The 14,251-nt window shown below is 33.5% G+C and overlaps 1 protein-coding gene across 10 annotated transcripts in view; it reads right to left on the reverse strand.

Annotated features, from left to right (window-relative positions):
* The window catches only part of LOC132795911 (basement membrane-specific heparan sulfate proteoglycan core protein), a 102,495-nt gene extending 100,223 nt beyond the window's left edge, over window positions 1-2,272 (reverse strand). For 6 of the 10 annotated variants that reach the window (XM_060806870.1, XM_060806869.1, XM_060806867.1 and 3 more), the window contains exons 1-2: window positions 2,096-2,271; window positions 796-1,104 (exon numbers count right to left, since the gene is read on the reverse strand). In XM_060806870.1, coding sequence (XP_060662853.1) covers window positions 796-900 — 105 coding nt within the window. In that variant the 5' untranslated portion in view covers window positions 901-1,104; window positions 2,096-2,271. Of the gene's footprint in view, window positions 1-795; window positions 1,105-2,095 lie in introns of all 10 variants that reach the window. The other 4 variants (XM_060806862.1, XM_060806861.1, XM_060806860.1 and 1 more) reach the window with 1 other exon arrangement.
* Between the last annotated feature and the right edge of the window lie 11,979 nt (window positions 2,273-14,251).

The following is a 14,251-nucleotide window of genomic DNA, read 5'->3' on the forward strand; positions in this document are numbered from 1 at the left end:
ACATTACGATAACCCCGTGTGCTTGTGTGCTTGACCCGATCGAAGCCAAAAACAGACACAAAAATAATTGTTTCGATTTAATTAGAGGACAGTGCCGTCGCCTATGAAATCCGGTCTCAGTCGATGATACGAATTGGTGTTGTATATAGAGCAACAAACGCTCGATCTTAATATATTTTTTTTTTTCTTTTCTTTTCAAACAAACCCAACTCTATTTCTCTCACCCTCTCTCTCTCTCTCTATCTCTCTTTCTTTCTCTCCCTCTTGCTCTGTCTCTAGTTGCGACTCTCCGTGATATGCTGATAAGTAATGCGTACACAAGTGTTTTTTTTTTGTCGATTCGACTGCCTACTTCTATTTTACCATATAATTTTTATGCAACTTTACGACTTTGTGTGTGGCTCATTTTCATTAGGTTTTTATTAATTTGTTACAAATGAGCAAAGGTCAACAACAAGCTAGTGACTGAGACTAAGTATGTGTATACAATAGTGTGTCTATAAATTGAATTCTGCTTTTTTTTCTTCTTCGTTGTACGATAATGTTGAATATTATATGTATGTAAAATAGTTCAAGTTCGTTCGCTGGGACTTTGGGGTGTTGTGTCATCGCCCATAGGGAAACTAGATCATGCGAGCAGCGTTCTTTCTCTTTTACTATCTCTCTTGCTTTCTCATTCAGACAGCTGAAGTAAAGATTGTTGAGATGTTGCCACCCAACTATCAGAAATGTTTCCCTTGTCGCAATTTATGTTTTTCTTTGATGTATCCTTTGATTTTCAGTCAGTTTACTCACCTTTCCATTACTCAGCGATACGTGGCAGGCATTGAGCACAAGGATAACGGCGAAGAGACGCCACAGGAGCGACAGCGTGTGTCGCTGGGATCCCGTTGATCCCATGGTTATATATTTTTATTTTATTTTTTTGATTTGTTTACGAGTATATATTTGATTTGGCAGCTATTTGGTTATTTAAATTATTATATTTATTTAGTATTCTTGTTTTGTAAATTGTAAAATGGGCAGTTTTTAGGTTCGTATTCGAGGTGTGTGTTTGTTTTCAATGCGTTTCGAAAAGAAAAGGTTACGATGTTATATATGGCACTGTAATGAGTAATTTGTTGTATATTTTTGTTTAAAGGCAAAACTTTTTAATTCAGTAATTGTCACGGCAATTGTAAATGGTGTGAGGAAACACGCAATCTGACATCAAATTATTCAAGATCAGCAAAAATAATAACAAAAAAAAAGGGAAGAGCAAAAAAAAATAAAAATCAACAAAAAATAAAAGTTATATGCATGAAACCAAAAGCCGCAACCGCAAATACAAAAAAAAAAGAAAACACAAAACGAAAAAAACCGAAAAGGGAAAAAAGCCAAGTCAAAACGCGAATTCGCCAGAAAACGCTGGCTGAGAAACAGATGAAGAAGACGCAAACGGAACGAAGCGAAACGCTATGGAACGGGAAAGGGAATGAAAGAAAAAGCTGCTCAAAATTCCGCAATCCTAAAATGATCAGAAAGCTTTTCCAAATAGTTTGCTTTAGACTTCATTTTTAGTTTTGTATTTATCGATTATTGCTTTGCATTTAATTTTGATTGCATTTGTCGGCGTTTGGTTTCGATTTGCATTTCGCGCGCGGCTTTTCAAAAATGTTTTCAAAAGTCTTTTTGGCCACTGTTTGCCCGTTTCGTTGCTCGATTATCATGTGTGTATCGATTATTTTGTTACGTTCTTAATTCTTTGCTCGCTTCTTCTTTTGCTTATTAAATATGCCCAGCCCTTGGCGCACTCTGTTCGCTTCTTTCTTCCTGCCTTCCTTTCTTTTTTGCTGCACTAAAACGGTTCAACGCAGCAAAGCGAAAGCGAAGCGCACGAAAAAGACGAAAAAGCGGCAAAGAGCGGGCAGTAGAGACGCAAGCAACGTTTTCAACGATCCTTCGGCGCGCGCGGTTTTCATTTATTGCGAACTGTATCCTTCGAGGCGGACAACAACCAAAAAAAAAAAGAAAACAAAACAATTTTCACTTGATTTGGACACTTTAAAAAAAATATATTGCACTTGAACAGCCACAAGAAGGAAACAACACCAACAACAATTGTGTGAGACAGCCAGGCGGCCAGGCGTCGCAGTCGCAGCCGCAGTCGCAATCGCAATCGTAGTCGAAGTGGCAATCGCAGTCGCAGTCGCAATCGTAGGCTCCAAGAACAACGCACCGAAAATTGTGCGACCGTCTCGTACAACGGCGCGCAACCGAATGTCCAACTGGAAGAACTTTGACAGCGACGCTGCTGACACCGTTGAAGACAGCACACGAACGACCCGCGAATGTAAAACCGAACAAGTCCCGAAGAGCCAAAGCACACATGTACACACACAAGCACACGCAAACATACTCTCATACATACAGGCGCAAGCACACATAGCCAAATGCACTAATGCTGCGACGAAACTCAACGTGCAAAGTCGCCGCATGTTTTACCGTGACACAACATGAAATAAGACATGTTTTAGTTATGTTTGTAAGTGCTCAAGGAAAATTTATGTATATCGAATGGATTATTAGCAATTGCAAATACAGTTTTGGTTACAAAAAAATTAACAAACTTAAATGATAATAAATTGTATATTATTTCTACTATATACATGTAATGAATCTTCATGTAATGACATAATATTAATAATTGTAATTTAAAAAAAACTCATAGTTTATACTTAAAAAATAATATTTTATTTTTTCATGTGGCATTAAATTTTATCAATTACAAAACAGTAATCCCTGAAAGATTCAATGAAACCCACATTGAACCACTGTGCACCGTTAACGTTAGCGTTGGCGGCGAAGTTTTGCGTTGTTGTTCTTGTTATTTTCAGTTCCTGACTTATGGCTGTAGCCCAACACTGAAGTGAAGCGCAGCCGCCGTTGACGTCTACGCAGACGTTGACTGTATTTGCCAAGCCTGTTGCGTTGCTGTCGCTCACACTCTCTCTTGCTTTGCGCTCTCTTCCATGCTCTCTTTCACCAAAGTAACTGCGCTCTCTCCACTAACTTCGTGGCGTGGGTGGCTGCGCTGCAGCAAAAGTTTATCGCTGCGCTCTGCGCTTGTGCGACTAACTAACGGACTGTGTGTATGTGTTTTCATATTTATCGGCAACAGGATGCAAAGTTGGTGCTCTGCACTAATTTAGTTCCATGGGAAAAGTATGTGTGTGTGTCTGTGTGTGTGTACCCGAGCCCAGGGCCCAACCCCAGATGCTTTATCTCTGTCAGCTTTGGACAGCGAGTACACATTTAACTGGAACAATAGCAACAACAAATGCAGTGCCGTTGCTCACTGCGACTCCCGATTCTTGCTGTCGCTGTCGTTGATGTTAACGGTTAACGTAAACGGCGGCAGCGACGCCGAAGTCTGCGCTCCACTGACGCTCTGTAGGTCAACTGATAAAATGGCGTGAAGAAGCGAACACGAAGCAAAACAGCAACCCAAATGCAACACCAACTGATAATGCACATACATACATACATACTTACATATGTACATGCATGTGTGTGTATGAATTTATTGTAAGTGAGATTTCGTTTGTTTGTTTCGCTAGATGGCGCTGTTGTAATATTGGTGTATGCATTTGCCATTAGTTGAACTCTTTCTTTTTAACTTTCCAGCTTTCCCAGTACCTTACTGTGTTTGCATTTCACACCATTAGAAACAATTACTAGCATTTATTTCCTATTATTTACTATAACGAACGTAAATATTTTCCAATAATATTTATATTTATTTGTCGTCCTTTTTAAATGCTATATATACATATACTTTAGCATACCCTTTTGGAACACAACGCATATAGGGTATAAACAGCGAACTAAAATGCAAACAAATCGCCTACAAATGAGAGAAGTGAGGGCTTTAGGTTAGTTTACATATGTAGGTCTTTTACTGTTTTCACTTTCCACTCAGTTTTTATGACTTGAAGAAAGTGCGTAAGTGTGTGTTTGTCTACCAACCTATGTTAAATGCGGGTTAATAAGAATGACACTTTAATTTAATTATCACTTACCTTTATTATATAATTTATATTTATTTTGCCTTTATGGTAGATTAGACAGATTAAGACAGAGTAACGTTTCAGCTCTGTAGTAAATTTATTTACAATTTTATCAATTGACATTTGCAAAAATTATTTAAAATTTTTTTTTTCATATTTCATATTATTCATTTTGTAAATTTTATTTATGTATTTAAAATATATAATTTGATGGAGCATTATTATTTATTATATTAATTGGATAACATTTAAATTTAAAATATTTGGTATAATAAATAATAATTAAGTTTCATTATTATCTATTTTTATTTATTTTTGAACTCATTTTATTGTAGTAAATTTTGGAAAGAGAAATACAAAATATTATTTTGAAACTTGAAGATCGTTCATACTATATGTAAAATGTATTAAATTTATTTTTAAGTTGACCTTGTAAATTTATTTATTGATATTGTAAATGTCTACTTAATATTTGTAGTTTTATTGCATATCATTTAATTTAGCATTTTCTACGAAAGATTAATAATAAATCATTTTTTAAGACAATACTTAAATTTTTTTAATCTATATGCATATTTTTTTAAATTTATATAAACTGAAAATTCAATTTTAATATTATTTTATTTTTCATACTTATTTTCACTAAAGATTTTTCAAAGTGTATATATTAAAATCATTTATTGAATATCAAAAATTATAATGAAAATGTTCGCATTATATTTATATTATTTACTTTTAATTATTCAGAATTCTGCACTTAAGAAAATTCAAAATAATAATAAAAATTATATTTGTAGTACTTTTGAATATTCATTTCTGAAATTTATTATGTGACTCATTTGCCCCAACATTTGATGTGAGATCAAAAGTGTTTGCACATAAAGAATTTTGAGCTGCTGTCCTGCTGTCACAAATTGGCAACATCGCTTGCAACATCGTGTGGCAGCCGAGTCACAAAGCCTCCCCCAACTACACCCGCAGCTCCCATGAGGCACGCACAGTCCAACACGGTTTCAACAGAGCCACCCACAGCAGGCGGGCTTCCCATTGGCGCCTTGCGGCTAAGCGGCAAGCTGAGCGCATGCGTCAAAACCGTCGACCAACAGTTAACACTCCATGCCACCTCCCCCCGGCAGCTTGCCTCACACCGCCAACAGACGGCAACCGACCAATGGACGTGTTGCGAATTTTACGCTTATAAGAATACCCCAAAAAAAAAAAAAAGATAAAGACAAGACAAGCAAAAAAAAAACGAATCAAACGAAAAAGCAAAGGCTCAGGCAAGAGATTTGAATTTTTTGTGGCTTCCGTTCTTGATAGTCTTGAATTCTAAAAATAAATCATCTTAATTACTAAATGCGAATGCTGTTGGCTATTGGCTCTTGGCTGCTGGCTGCTGTTTGCTGTTAAGCTGTGCTGCTGTGAGTCTGGCTATCAATAAGTAGCGACCTGTCATATCAGTTCAACCGCTCACTATTTGGGTCAGACTCAAGAACACGCAGCACTCTGAATCTATAAACATATGTACATTCAACAACTTGATTTCGTTTGCCTGCCTTCTGCAGAGTCAGAGGTGGCCAGCGCTTATCAGCCGCATTAACATATACTATACATCACGCATATGCTACGCACATATACATACATACATACATACATAGTATAGTATATAATAATTCAAAGTCTTGCGGATTATGTGAATGAAGTTGGGCGCCTCCATTATCAACGGCAAAATAATGCTTTATCAACATCAAAGACTTTGACGCAAAATCGCTGCTGCTGCACTCAAATGTTAAGGCCACGAAATTCACCTCAGCTGCTTTTGGCTGTTAGCACAGTTTGATGTTTGGCGTTTTCACAGTTTGACAGTGATTGTGCGTAGACTGGCTGCACAAGCTTTTAGCCAAGTCAACAAAAGCTCAACTTTCAAAGCTTCGTCTAGCCAATATTTTTATCGTATTGCAACTTTTTAGTTTAGCATCTCATTTTTGGTAGTTAAATTGTTATTCTTTTAGTTAAATTGTTTTTAAACCTTCAGACAGCTAAATTACGTTATTGATGAAAATATATGATGAGAAATACTAAAAAAAAAATCAATCTAGAAAAAAACATTCTTGAAGCAAGATTTTAATCTAAAAATAAAATGCTTTTAGTCTTAAGATGCAAATTTAGTATAAAAACAAGTAAGAAAGTTACAGTCGAGTATGCTCGACTGTGAGATACCCGCTACCCACTTTTAATAAAGGCAAAATATTGCGGTATCATTTTCAAAATATACCGAAAATACTTAAAAATACTAAAAATATACCAAATGATATGTTTGGTATTTCGATATAGTACAGTATAGTACGTTTTTGCCCATAAAAAGGTGTTTCACTAATATCTTCCACAAATTTTCAGGAATCATAACTACTATAGTAATTATTGTATATGCCAAAATTCGCAACTCAAGCTTTAAAATTAGGCTTGTTATTCGATTTTTTTGATTTGCGAGGGCGGAAGTGGGCGTGTCAAAAATTTGAAACAAACTTGATCTGCGTGCAAACATAACAAATGCTGTCGAAAAAAAATTATAGCTCTATCTCTTATAGTCTTTGAGATCCAGCGTGTCATACGGACAGACGGACAGACGGACATGGCTAGATCGTCTCGGCTGTTGACGCTGATTAAGAATATATATACTTTATAGGGTCGGAGATGCCTCCTTCTACCTGTTACATACATTTCCTGCCGGCACAAAGTTATAATACCCTTCTACCCTATGGGTAGCGGGTATAATCATGTTTAAAGATTTTTTCAGCATAAAAATGTTTTTTTAAGATTGTTCTTTTTAGGATAAAAAAAAATCTTAAATCAAGATTTTTTAATTTAAATTTTTTTCTCTCTGTGTAGAACAGTTGACTAAGCCAAAGAAAAATCAAAAAATATTAAACAATAAATTACGGCTCCGATTTGTTTTAACTTTTTTGGTGAATCAAAATTAAAAGTTAAATCTTGAAAAGAAGATTCATACCATAAAGTATATAGTAAAGAATTATAAAAGTAAACAATTTTTTCGATTATTTATAACCTTACTCAAAAATCATTATCTTCTCATCATCTTTAAAATAAAACTTGTTACAATTACTTTTCATGATAAGAAAATTTAAGAGTTTCAAAAATAAGGTCACGAATTTATTTGTTATTCGCAAGCTTTATACAGTAATACAATAATATATGTTATATGAACTTTTAATTAAAGGAAATAGTTTTGGAAGGAAACTGTTCAGCAATAATATATTAATGTTTTTATTGCAATTTATGGTACTTCAGTGTTTTAACTTAAAAACATGCATTAAAATATGAAATATCATATTTTTATAATATTTTATCTTCGATTGGTTTTTTTTTTGAGTAATATTACAATATCAATTGGCTATTTAAGTTAAGACAATTTCTGTGCAAAGGTTTTAAAGTGGTTAAAAATAGAATTTGAAAAACTAGCAAAATAATTTTTTATATAAGAATCAAAAATGTAGAGAAGATAAAAAGGATTTCGTAAGCTAAAATTTCTGCGTAAAAATGCTCGACATAAGCTGGCGCGTTGTTATTTGATATGTGAGTCGCCAAATTGGAGTACATAACACTTGGCGTGTGATTAATATGCCAATAAATGTACAATTGTTTAGCTAATAGATACAAACATCGTGATAGGGTGTTATGCAAATACATCCTGCGTCTAACGTGGCGTATACGTAACGAATAATCGTCAATCGTCAAATATGTAAATTGATGCTTTAATTACGTTGTCAGCAAATACAAGCAAATATATTCCTACTATTCATGTTCGGTAAACTTATTTACGTATTTGGACATTGCTTTTGTGTATATATTATTCACATGATTGCATTGCACATTGCATTAAGTGTGTATGTGTGTGTGTGTGTGTGAATTTGCAAATGTGAAACAGCATTCGGCGAGTTAGTCATCAGTATTTATTCAAAAGTTCATTTCTATCCGTATCTATGAATTAGTCACTACGATTTCTTGGTCTATGATTAAGTTTGGATGCAGACAATTGTACTTTTGTATTATTCAGTGGAATTTTAATGATTAAAAATGTATATCGAAATGATGTTAATTTGCATTGCTGCCAGCTTTTTGTAGAGACTTTTAAATACAAACGAATTAAATTTATTAACTAAAGCGACATTAAATTAATGTATAAATCAAACTCAGTTTTAAATTAATTACACTGAAAAGAAAACAGAAACTAAGAACATTAGTCAGAAAATCAACAAATTCTCAAAAGAAGACTAAAACTAGTAAGTAAGCTACACTCGAGCGTGCTCGACTATGAGATACCCGCTACCTATTTTAAATGCGATATTATATCTAAAGTATACCGAATTAATGTACCGTAAAGTACATAAATATTCCAAGGGTTGCGTATTTTGGTATATTTACATAGTACCATACAATGTGTGGTATTAATCCTAAAATATACCGAATTAATATACCACAAAAATACTGAAATATATCAAAGATTGTATTTTTGGTATATTGATATAATATCATTCTAAATATACCACATAGTTATACCATAGAGTGCAAAATATACCAGATTATTAGCCAAAGATGATCGTTCTATTCTATTTAAATCAAGTAAGTGTGCTCGGATGTGAGATACTCCCAACCCATTTTGAATAAAAACAAAACAGTGCGGTATTAATTTTAACATATACCAAATAAAAATACTGCAAAAATATTAAAAATATACCACATGACTTTATATTGTTATAGGGCAACATTCAACATTATAGGGCAACATTCAAAATATACCATACAGTACAAAATATACCAGATTGTCAGCCAAGGCAACTAAGTATGTAAATTTTTTTTTCCCTTAAATAACTTATAAAATTTACTCTCTGAGATCTAAGATAAAAAGCATTACAATTCATTCTGAAAATTATAATTAAATTATTCTTCTACTTTTACGTTTTCCATTAATTTATTTCCATTAAAAAACAAAATGAAATAAAGTGTAACGAGTGTAATGCATTTGTATTCAATTTACATGCGAATCGAGTTAACAAACAGCTACGACGACTAAAACGCAACCAACGCTAAATGTTGCCGCATGCGGCATGCCACATTCTGTTGCATGATTGCCAGTACCTCTAGCAGTCACGTGTTTGATGTTGTGGCAACTTGTTGTGCGACGCTTCTGCTTCTGCTTCTGCTTCTGCTCCTGCCTCTCCTCATGTATACGTAAGTGTGTAAGTGCGCTTTTACGCCCATTTTGTTTGGGTGCCACAAAAAGTTGCGGCATTTTTCGTAATTTCCATTTAATTGTCGCTGTAAATAATTCACTTTCCCCTCACTTTGCATTAAGTTGACTCTATTCAACACATACATACATACTTGCATATTTTTAGCTGCAGCGCACATTTCATTCCACATCCACATCGCACATCCTGCAAAACTTTTGCGGCTTGTTGTCCTTCTCCCAACAACATTGTTGCATGTGCCGCTTTGCCACCAACTTGTGGACGCACACATGTAATTGTGCATCGCAGGTATTCAATTGAGTTGCACAAGTTTTCGACTATGTGGCAATTGACAATAGATTCTGCCTCCATCAAACACAGCACTGCACAGTGGTCGAATAGCCGGCGAATATGTGATGAAATTTTTATTGATTACAATGTATATTAAATTTATATATATATTTATTAAAATATTAATATTTATATTTAAACTATTGCTTAATTACATTTTTAATATTTCTTTTAAATTTTATATATTTATCTTTTTTTTTTAATTTTGTTTAGTATAGCATTTCCATTCTTTAGCAATTAAATTAGTAATTTAAATTGAAATAAATATTATACATTTATTTTTATTTACCGTACTTTTTCTACTCTGTGGCATTTTAATTCTTAATTTAAAATCAAATTTATAAAATAAAATTTTGTTAAGTCATTTTTAATTATCATACTATTTCTATTCTGTGGCAATTAAATTTTTTATTTATATCACAACAAAAATGTTTATTTAATTAATAAAATTCTCAATGTAAATTAACTTTTTGTAACTAAGTCTAACTTGCTAAGCTATATTATAAAAAAAATAATAAATAAATATAAGAATAAATATAATATTTTAAGACTTTAAGAAAACACTTTGCAGATATTAAAGAACAAACCGAGAAACTTTTATGTCAAGAAAATAAATTTTCATCCTTAAGATAAAGATTAATTATTATATTATTATACTATATATAACTAAAAACTGTTGGAATTTAATAAACAAATTGTTTTCTTTTCTTTTCTTAAAAATCGAACCCCTTTTTTTTTAATTCGATTTACAATTTATACTTAGGTAAAGTAGTTGCATACTTTAAGGCGCTGTTCGAAATGAAATTAACTGTAAAAGAAAGCTTAAAACACAGCGAAACCAGTTAATAGTTTGACATCGTAGCTAAGTGGCATAGTAATTGAATACAATTTACTGCGAGCATGAGCTAAATTCCAATTGTATCAAATTAGCATGCAGCAAGCGGCATTTAAGGGGCGCAGAAAATGCGCGCAAGGACTTTAGAAAATCAGTGAAATAAAGGAGGTCGAGAGCATAAGAAAAAGGAGCGCTAAGCATTATTAAATATTAATTAAATTTGTGTCAGTGTGCGCTGTGTGCCCCCGAAGCAATGTACAAAACTTTTGACACACTTTTTCTACCCTCTTCGCCAATCGCAAGGGTAAAAAAGCTCACATGTCAGAGGGTGTGTGTGTGTGTATGCGTGTGTGTGTGTGAGAGAGGCTTATGACCTGGCTCGAAGGGAGGGGTGGGGGTTGGGAAACCCTTGACAAATTGCACTGCTTAAACGATTTTGAATTTCATTTTCCATTTTCATTTTCTTAACAACTCGACGATTGACAGTTTCGATTTGGCCAAATTCATTTCAATAAAATTTCTCAAGCCATTTGCCATTTGCCCTTTGCCGTTGCCTTTGCCGTTGCTTCTGCTTCGCATTTTAAGCACGGCTCACTTTGAACTTTGCCACGCAACCGAGTTGCTAATCGTTGACCATTTCCCTTCATTCGTCCTCTGATTTACACATTTTTGCTCATTTTATTATTCTTCTTGTATTTTTTTTTTTTTGGTTGCTGTATTGCTTTTTGGCAACTTGCTTTTACCTTAATTAAGGTCAAAGTGCGTGTGCTTTCGCCCACACACACACACACACACACACACATACGCACACACGCATTTGTGACACCATTGAATTTTGCCCATCAATTTAATTGACGAGCCCGTTTTATCGGTCCGGTGCCAATCGCATTGAGCATTGAGCGGCTTCTTCGGGGGGATGGGAATTCTTTGGGGACATTTACAATTTCAAATTACAACAATAATTACAACACTTACACAATGGTCGAGTTGGGCTGGCAAAGAAGCTGCCAAGCCAAATTTAATTCCATCAAATTAATTAAAATCTATTTCGATCAAATTTACAAGAATTTTGCCAAAATACTTTCTGCGTTTCCAAGGGCTTAAGTTTCGTGTGCACCTTCGACCCTCTCACACCCTGCATCCATCGAGCGATTTGTGTTTTAGTTTTTTAGTGTCTCTGAGAGCTTAATGTAATCAATGTAATGTAGGGTATTCTGTAGTCGCAGGGTATTTTGTAGTCGATCAGCAAAATAATGTAAGTGTCTAAAAAAACATTCCAGTAATGAATGTTATGTGCAATATACAGGGTATACAGCTCAGTAATGCAAATCAAGAGTATAAACAAGTAAGAAAGCTACAGAAAATAAACTTGATCGAACAAATATTATATCTCTATCTCTTATAGTCTCTGAGATCGTAGTGTTTATACGAACGGACAGACAGACGTGGCACAAATTTAAAATACCCTTCTACCCTGTGAGTAGCGGGTATTCAACTTTTCATTCATATAGAGCTTAATGTGCAGGGTATTTGCCAGTCGAGCGAAATATTTACAGTCGAGTTGTAATACTAAGTTATCAAACATAAAATGATTAAATTAAAATTAAATGTTAAACTTGGTGCTAAGATTAATATAATAAATAAACAAAGAGAAATTGTATATAAAAAAAATAAAGAACAAAATTATAAAATAAATAAGTAGTTGGAAAATTTAGAATTTTTTTCTCCAGGGTATTAGGCTGTCGAGCATATTCAATATGTGTTTTTTTTCTGTCGGTGAGTTAAAAGTCAATCTTGTAATAAATTGATGCCAACATTTGTATAATAAATAATTTAAGAAGAATTATCTGGTACTTAAATGGAAACGCTGGAAATGACTTTCACATTTTTAATGTTTTTTATTACAGGGTATTTGGCTATCGAACATGCTGAAAGCATGTAAACAAAATTTATTTAAAGCAACAATTTGTGGTAAAAATTTAAGAGACAATAAATTATACATAAATAATTCGCTGGAAATTAATTTCACATTTTTCGAGTTTTTTACATTACAGAGTATTTGACGGTCGAGCATGCTGAATGCGTTTGTTGTGTTGTGCCGGCGAGTTACAAGTCAACCTTGATTTGTAAACAACGCATTTGAATGTGAAGAATATGAAGTATTTGAACAATTATTTATGTGTTAAAGTATTTATAACACAGCTCGGCACAGCAACAAAGTAACATAGTGTATAGCTCATTAATATGGCTCTTAGCGGGTTGGGCCTTTAGCATGTTTGGCCTAAATGAGTTCAGTGCGCTGGCTCATCAAAAGACCAGAGATTAACAGATAAAATAGATAGTGCCGCACTGCTCGCACTGCCATAGCAACAACACCAACAACAACAACAGAGAGGGCAATATGAAACGGCTCTAAACAGTTAACAAAAACAAAAGGAATTTACTCAACTCTTACGCATTTGTTGTTTATGTTTATTTGCTGCAAAGTAATTAAAAGGCAATCGCTGGGTAAATACAAATACACGAGTGCGAGAATCTGGCTTTGGACCCCGCCCATGCTTGCCACCTCCTCCATCTCCGTCTCCCCTCCTCGTTCGTAGTCCCATCCCCTCACAGGGTGGCACGAGTTAACTCTTTACATTTGTCACTCGTTGTCTCGGCCTCTCTTCTGAACACCTCTTCTCATTTTTTTTTGCTTATATGTATACACATTTTTTTTGTTTTTGCTTAATAAAACGGCGAGTGTAAACAAAAGCAAAGCATAATAAAAATTCATCTGCAGCCTTCTGATTTTGCCACCAAATGGTTGCGCACCTTTCTCCGGTATCGCATTTTTATCTAAACAAAATATGTTGCCAAACGCCACGAGAGTCGTAAAAATCCAGAGAGCAATGCCGCGGGCCCCCTTCAAACAAAAAAAAAAAAGAAGGTAAAAATATTATTCAAAGGTTCGAACAACTTTGGAGCGCACAAGAAGTAAGCCAACTAACGGTGAAGTGTGTGCAAGCAATTATAATTTCTGAGCTGAGAGCAAAATACCCTTTGAGTGAGTTATGAACATAAACAACGAATTAATGTAAAATAAAAGTGAGTATTTTGGTTTTTAATTTCTTTATTTGTGATTTGTGATTCATCTTCAGAAGAATATATTCAATCGAAGTCATTTAAAAAAAAATTTATTTAAAAATTATAATATTTAAAATTGATTTGAAAATTTAATTATATTAAATATTTACTATTTGGGTGGAATATAAGTTTAAATCTACGAATTTAAAAAATTAATTGAGCAAAAAAGTGTTATTACTAGTTTAGAAATATTTTTGGTTTTTTTTTTTTATACAAATATTATAATTGAATCATCTTTCATAATCTATCGATGTTTCTCCTTTACATTTTTCGAAAGTTCCAAAGGCAATGCACTTGCTGAGCAACTCCTTTAAGTAGATAAGCTTCTGCAACTTTTTGGGAAGCGAATTTATAATTAATTACAATACGCAGCCTGCTTTTGAGCTTCAGAAAAATTTTATAAAAATATAATATTTTGATTGGATTACTTTTTGTTCAACAAAGTTAATAATTTATCCGTATGTCGAAATATAACTAAAATAAATATAATTAAAAAAATAAAATAAAACACAATTTTTTTTAATAATTAAGTATATAAAGAAATGAATCTATGGAATTTTGCAAGTACATGAAAAATGTAAAAATATTTTTTTGGTCTAATTTTATTTTTATACCTATTTTATTCAAAATTTCTAAACATA

Source organism: Drosophila nasuta, chromosome X (assembly GCF_023558535.2).
Source record: "Drosophila nasuta strain 15112-1781.00 chromosome X, ASM2355853v1, whole genome shotgun sequence".
NCBI lineage: Eukaryota > Metazoa > Arthropoda > Insecta > Diptera > Drosophilidae > Drosophila > Drosophila nasuta.